This window comes from Lactuca sativa, chromosome 4 (genome assembly GCF_002870075.4).
Source record: "Lactuca sativa cultivar Salinas chromosome 4, Lsat_Salinas_v11, whole genome shotgun sequence".
In the NCBI taxonomy this organism is placed as follows: domain Eukaryota; kingdom Viridiplantae; phylum Streptophyta; class Magnoliopsida; order Asterales; family Asteraceae; genus Lactuca; species Lactuca sativa.
Window position 1 is genome coordinate 118365752 of NC_056626.2, and position 7322 is coordinate 118373073.

Here is a 7322-nt window from a genome sequence, read left to right on the forward strand (position 1 = left end):
GGAAATGATAAGTGGAAAAAAAAAAAAAGCAATAGCATTATTGTTGTCGTTTGTGGTGTGACAACGTTGTTGCCGACATCGGTGACGATTGAGGAAGATGATAGACGAGGTGGTGGTTTCTGACGGTCAGAGGCGCGATGAAGTGGCGGACAAGCATATATGGAGAGTGAACAGACGGCCGTCCGGTGGTTCAGACAATGTTATGTTGGTTCCGGCAACATTATGGTGGTTGCGACGACACTATTGTGGTTTCGGTGGCATTACGGTGGTTCTGGCAATTGCAACGACGGTGTGGTGATGTTGACGGTGGTTTGCATTTATCTTCTTGATGAGAGAGAGGGAGAGCTGTAAAGAGAGAAAGAGAGAATGAAATTTTTATTTTTCTAATATTTAAAATTTGTGGCCGAGAATTGTTTGCATATGTTCTCAAATTAAAAAATATTCTTATATATATATATATATATATATATATATATATATATATATATATATATATATATATATATATATATATATATATATATATATATATATATATATATATATATATATATATATATATATATATATATATATATATATATATATATATATATATATATATATAAGTTTCTTGTGGAAAACAGAGATTGCTTAAAGAATGGCCAAATGATTTTGGCTCTTTCATTTCTGTATGAAAGTGCATCGAAGCATACGGAGAGTGGAAAAAAATGATCAATAGGGTAGTCATTTTTGGCTTTTATCGTATACAAACATGTGGTCCCTGACTTACTTTAAACTTTTAAGTCATACAAATCCACTGGTTGTGTCGCTAAACGGTATTATCAAATTCGTTATGAAATTCATTATTAATATAACCTGATACGTACAATTCCTGATGAAAATTATTAATAGCAACTACACTCATGTACTCGTCGAATACCCAACGGCAACCAATGGTAACATATTTCATGATCTTTTATTATAATTGAAATATTATATTCTTCGTAAAATGGTAACCTTCATAAAATGTTAAGGAATCATGATATATGTGGGGTTGTGTGCTTTTTACTTTTTAGATTTTTCCATAAACTTGTTCTATTGTTTTTATATATTTTATGAATAGTAAGCTTATGCGTCAGTCATACTCACGTCACGATACTCGAGTCATTGTGATACATACCATTTTAGTCTAATATGACCCTACAAGACCCCTCTTTCTCCTTCCTAACGCACACATCAAGCCTTGCGGATGAGATTTATAAAGTGGCCTCTGCCTTCATTGCTTCCTCATTAACACCCATAAAAATATCTCTCTTTCTCTCGACATACAAATACGATTAAAGTGAAGTAGGTGTAAAGTGATCAAACACAAATGGATACTGAGATGGTGGGTAGACATAAGGAACGGGAGATTGTTTTAGAGAAAAGGATTCATATAAACAGTGGCGATGATATCGTATGTCACTGCATGGTGGAGTACTATTCGACTCCTCCAGAATCTGAGCAACCTGATTCCAATGGAGACCGGAAAGGAATCAACCAACCACCCGAAGATTGGCTTCCGATCACCGAATCAAGAAAAGGAAATTCATGGACTGCAACATTCCATTTGGTTTCCTCTGGAATTGGAATTCAAACACTCTCTCTACCTCTAGCCTTCATGTACCTGGGCTGGTAATCCTCCATCATCGTACCCTTGTATACTCCATCAATTCTAAGCCGACATTATTTAATTATTTATCTGTTATTAGTTACTACCACTTTTAGTAATTATACAGTTATGCTAAATTTAGCTTAAGCCCACTAGAACATTTTTAATTTATTAAAGCTTTACAAAAGTTCAAGTTGTCATATGTAGTCCTTCATGCACTGGAGCCATCTAATTATCAAAAGCCAAATCATGTTCCATCCAGTGAGTGCTCACCATTAATTAATCCTACTTTAATTAACTCTTCTTCTTTTTGCAGGTTTTGGGGGATTTTGTGTTTGTCTGTGGCTTTTGTATGGCAGTTCTACACTATTTTATTGTTGGTGGATCTTCATGAATCTACTTCGAGTACACGTTACAGCCGATACCTTCAACTTTCAGTGGCTGCCTTTGGTACGAGATTAAGATCCCTTTCTTAAATTAACTAAAATAGAAAAAGTTAGATTTTTTTTAGTTAACTAACATCATTAATGTCAATTCATGGATGACTTTTGTAGGTGTTAAATTAGGGAAAGTTTTAGCCATTTTCCCAGTCATGTATCTTTCAGGAGGATCATGCGTCATGTTCATAATCACAGGGGGTGGAACTATGAAACTCTTCTATCAACTCTTGTGTGAAGATTGCTCTTCCAAATATCCCTTGACGACAACAGAATGGTTCTTGGTTTTTATATGTTTGGCAATTCTTGTGTCCCTATTTTGCCCAAATTTGAATTCTTTAGCATTTGTCTCATTCATTGGATCGATCATGGCTGTTGGATATTGTACAATCTTATGGCTACTTGTTGTTGCTAAAGGAAGGGTAGACGGTGTTATTTTTGACCAGTCAAAAGTTGCCGAATCAGAAAGTGCTCGAATAAGAAATATCATGAATGCACTTGGGATCATATTCCTAGCATTTAGAGGCCATAATGTTGTGTTAGAGATACAGGTATATTTCTTCAGTGTCTTTCAATTTACTTAATATGCACTGCAACCCATAATAATCGTTTCGTAGTGTTTCATGATGTAATCATAGATACATCATGAAAAATAAAAAAATTTTATTTTACTACATCCCTTAAAAAATTATTTTTTATGGTCCTATTAATCTTCATATATATAGGGTACACTGCCATCGACCCCAAATCGCTCATCATCAAAGTTCATGTTGAAAGGAGTGGTAGCTTCATATATCATTATTGCAATGTGTTTCTTCCCTCTTACAGCTGCTGGATATTGGGCCCTCGGAAACAAGGTTAATTAAATTATTTCATTTATTTATAAATAACAATCTTTGAATTTAACCTGAATATAACGTACTTAACACTAAAACATTATCCAGATTATTCCGGCCAATGGTGGACTACTAACAGCACTTTCAACCACCCTTCACCACCATACATTAAAACCAGTGGTGGGTCTCTTATACGTGCAAGTTGTCATGAGTTGTGTGGCTGCTTTCCAAATCTACGGGATGGTTGTATATGACAACTTGGAGCGTGCATATGCAAGTAGAAAAAGCCAAAAATGCCCAAAGTTAACGCGTATAGGAATTAGGATATTTTTTGGAGGTTTGACCTTCTTTATATCAGTTGCGTTCCCATTTCTGCCGAGTCTAGGACTACTCATAGGAGGTATTGCTCTCCCTGTCACGTATGGATACCCATGTCTCATGTGGGTTGCGATAAAGAGACCATCAACAAAATCGGCAATATGGTGGCTTAACCTTGGGCTTGGTTGTTTAGGCGTAGGATTGAGTGTGGTGTTAGTCATTTGTGCAGTGTGGAACTTAGCTTGTATAGGTTTAGATGCCAACTTTTTCCACCCATATTAACAAAGGTCCAACTCGAATCAAAGGTGGACCACAATCTATCTAATACAATAAGGTCTTATAGCAAAGCTTACACTAGTTATAACATATTAGACATCTCAACATTTCTAAAAGAGGAAATAAAGCTTTAGATTTTTTTTTTTTAATTTCTCTCTAACCCTTATGTTGTTTATTCATACTCTAGTTTAAGTCATTTTTCATTCACTTTCTCACAAACATTCTACAAATGTTAACTATTTTTGGATTTTTTTAATAAATTAATTAATGTATCATTTATCTATCTTAAGTATTTTATAAAGCTTTCTCATTTGATTTATTATTATTTTTTAATGACATAATATTTCAAAAAAAAAAAAAAAAAAAAAAAAAAAAAAAAAAAAAAAAACTTTACCTGACATTAAAATATAACTAAATATAGATATCTCAAAACAAACATTAGAAAAAAACTAAACCTATTATCTATATTATGGTTTTATTTCATCGAACAATATTTAACTATAACCAAGTTGTTCGTATGGTATGTCTTACATATTCTCAGTTCAAATGTATTTTTTTGATACCCTGTAAACTTAAATTAATGTTAATTGTTAATCTTCTTCACGCACTCATCTTCACGTATTCCCTTACTGCATCTAAGACACAATAGAGTTAGTTTCAATACAATCATTAAACAACATCGTCAAACATAATTGGAAACGATGTGTACTTTATCAGAGAATGCGTTTTTTTTTTCTCTACACATACAAATGTATGTTTTTATGGACATAATGCGATAAGTATGCAGTTTTACTAAATTTGTAAATCAAAATTCTAGTTGGTTTAATGATAAGACTTATATATATTGAGAGGGTCAATCACCACATAATTAATAGAGAAGAGAACACAACTGGAGCAATTTTCAATAATTCATTCCCGAAAACAAATTACAATTTAAATACTAATGGTTGTCAAATGGCATCCTCAATTCTAGGAAGTGAAACAATCATGCATGGACTTATTCATGGAAACACTAGTGGAGCTAAAAACATGGAAATAAGAAAAGTTCAACTTAACGTGCAACAGCTAACTGATAGTCAAAAAGACTTGATTATTAAGGGTGGTTTAGTCTTCACATCGGTAGGGTTTCCTTATGGTTCTTTTGGTCCGGGTATGGACTATACCCATATCAACACCCCTTCTGTTATCATCGACCTTGTCCTCAAGGTCAGATGATAAATTGGAGAGATCAAAGTCATCCAAATTTTCCAATGTTGCTTTAAAGATGTCACACCCTTTCGAATGGAGAAGAAGTTATTCTTGCGGCCGGTGGAGTGTATGGAGGATACTTTGAGCTAGAATAGTTTTGGGTTCAAGAGCTGGTAAATCCTTAATGAAGGTCTCTAAACGTGGTAGTTGCGAAGGAGTAGAGTATCCCAAGCATGCTCATAATAGAGATATGTGAAACGGAGTTAATATTAGAGCCTTGAGGGAGTTGTAGGTGATATGCTACCTGTCTAATGTGCTCCAGAATTTTGAAAGGCCTAGAAAAATGTTTGCACGGCTTGTGAGAGGTGTGTTTTGCTATAGATGACTGTCGATAGGTTCATAGTCGGAGGTGAACCAGATTGCCCACTTGGAACTCCTTGCCTTGGCGGTGTTTATTTGTTTGATATGTCATTCTTTTCCATATGTGTTGTAAGGTGGTTTTAAGCTGGGTAAGAAGTCGTTGATGCTCTGATAAGGTTGTGTCAATGGAAGCCACTTTGCAAGTACAAGCAATGTAATGAGGAAAGTCTAGCGAAGGTTGACTATAAAGGGCCTGAAAACAGTCATGTCAATGGCGTTGTGATAGTTGGTATTGTACCAGTATTCCTCTAAGTAGAGGTATTTGTTCTGGTTCTTCAGTTCATCGCTAGCAAAGCAATGTAGATAGGATTCCTAACAATGGTTGACCACCTATGTTTAATCGCGTGTTTAGGGGTGGTATGTACTAGAGTGTAAGAGTTTGCTTTAGAGTTTGCTAAACAATTCCTTCCAGATTAGATTGAGGAATAGTGGATACGGTCTGAGATTATAATTTTTGGTACCTCATGGAGCCTGTAAATGTGATGAAGGAAAACGGTAGCCAGTGTTGCAAAAGTATATTGAGGTGGAAAGGATATAAAATACGATAACTTGGATAACCTATCAACAAATACCAATACTAAAGTTTTATCGTTAGAGAGAGGAATGTGAGTGATGAAGTACATGGAGATAGCTACCCGCACTTGGTTTGGAATTGGTAGAGCTTGAAGAGGACCATATGGCTATTGAGTAGAGTATATTTAGTTTGTTGACATAGAAAACACTCTTCGATGAAGTTTGTAACATCCCATTTGAGATGTTGGCAAAAGAAAGAAACATTTATCATGTGCATTGTCACTCAAATACCCGAATGTCTACCCAAGGGAGAGGAGTGAAATTATTGTAATAGTGTGAGGTGGAGGGAATTTAATGGGCGGAATAAATGAACGTTCTCTGAAGTAAAGTAATCCATCGTGTAGTTGGTATCCAAGAAGTATGCTAGGAGTAGTGGTCAACCTGGTGATCCAGGCTTGTCTTTCTATGGTTTTAGTGTAGTAATCATGTAGTTGTAATCATAGAGAGGTGGGGATGGAAATGGCTAGCACAAAAGGATCTTCAATATGCATAGGGCATCTACAAAACTATTTTCTTTCCATGGTATATAGAAAACATCGAAATCGTTTCCCAAGAGTTTGGCAGCCCATTTGTGTTACTCTGGGATTTGAATAACTTCAGTGAGAAGATGTTGGAGGCTTTTTGATCTGCGAAAACCCTAAAACGACAACCAACAAGATATTGGTGCCATTTTTTGGCTACTTCGGTAATGGAATATAGCTTATGGATATAGGTGGAAGCGGTTTTCATGTAAGTATAGAGTTTCTTGCTAAAGAATGTAATCGGTTTATTAGCTTGTGAAAGAACGGAGCCTATCGGACACGACACTGCAATTAGGTAAGGTGAGAATTGGGAGGTGTAACACGACATCTTTGAGGTAAGGCCTTGTTAGCTTCTCCTGTCTATGGGAGTGATGGGCTACGAAGATGATCCGTGAGTAGGTAGGTCATGTGTGAGTAGTTTTGCACAAACCGGCGGTAGTCGCCCGTTAAGCCCAAAAATCCATGAACTCTTGTGAATGTCTTGGGTTTGGGCTAGTCATTAGAAATTAATTTTTCTGGATTAGTAGATACAACGTTCATAGAAATCATGTGCCCAAGGTATTGAATTTCGTATACACCAAAGATGCATTTAGACAGTTTCAGATAATATTAGTGTTGAGCCAATGTTTGAAACACAAAATGCAAGTATTCAAGGTGTTGTTCACGAGAGCGGCTATAGATAAGGATGACATCAAAAAATACTAGCACAAAGCAACGTAATACAGTACAATTTTTTTTTGTTAATGGCTACATGGATGGACGATGGAGCGTTGGAGAGGCCAAATGGCATGCCATGAAACTCTTAATGGCCATCCACCATACGAATCTATGTTTTATGGATATCATCATCATGAACTCAAATCTATTGGTATCCTAAGCATAGGTTGAGTTAAGAGAAAACTAGGCCATCGTGAAGCTTATCCAAAAGTTCATCCACATTCGGTATTCACACTCGATCCCAAATTGTAATGGTGTTAAGGTGTAACGCCCGTCGATCCGGGCTAGTCAATTTAGAGACAATAAGTGTCAAAAATGACTTTTCGGAAAAAGATTATTTATAATAAATAGTCTTAACCAAGTTGTAGAATATGTCTCAAGGTTTCCGTACATATAAAGATCG

General features: G+C 35.7%; 1 protein-coding gene across 1 annotated transcript; it reads left to right on the top strand.

Moving 5' to 3' along the window:
- The first annotated feature begins 1253 nt into the window (after positions 1 to 1253).
- On the top strand, positions 1254 to 3649 carry LOC111899658 (lysine histidine transporter-like 7). The gene is made up of 5 exons (XM_023895510.3): positions 1254 to 1656; positions 1950 to 2083; positions 2188 to 2621; positions 2796 to 2927; positions 3015 to 3649. The coding sequence occupies exons 1-5, from the start codon at positions 1355 to 1357 to the stop codon at positions 3504 to 3506; spliced, it is 1494 nt and encodes a 497-aa protein (XP_023751278.1). The 5' UTR covers positions 1254 to 1354; the 3' UTR covers positions 3507 to 3649.
- Positions 3650 to 7322: the final 3673 nt, after the last annotated feature.

What these genes read in the sequence shown, in the direction of transcription:
- LOC111899658 (XM_023895510.3), top strand. Translation starts at nt 1,355, where the DNA reads ATGGATACTGAGATGGTGGGTAGACATAAGGAACGGGAGATTGTTTTA. An exon ending in GCCTTCATGTACCTGGGCTG is followed by an intron (nt 1,657 to 1,949) that starts GTAATCCTCCAT and finishes TTCTTTTTGCAG; the next exon opens with GTTTTGGGGGATTTTGTGTT. An exon ending in ATGTTGTGTTAGAGATACAG is followed by an intron (nt 2,622 to 2,795) that starts GTATATTTCTTC and finishes TCATATATATAG; the next exon opens with GGTACACTGCCATCGACCCC.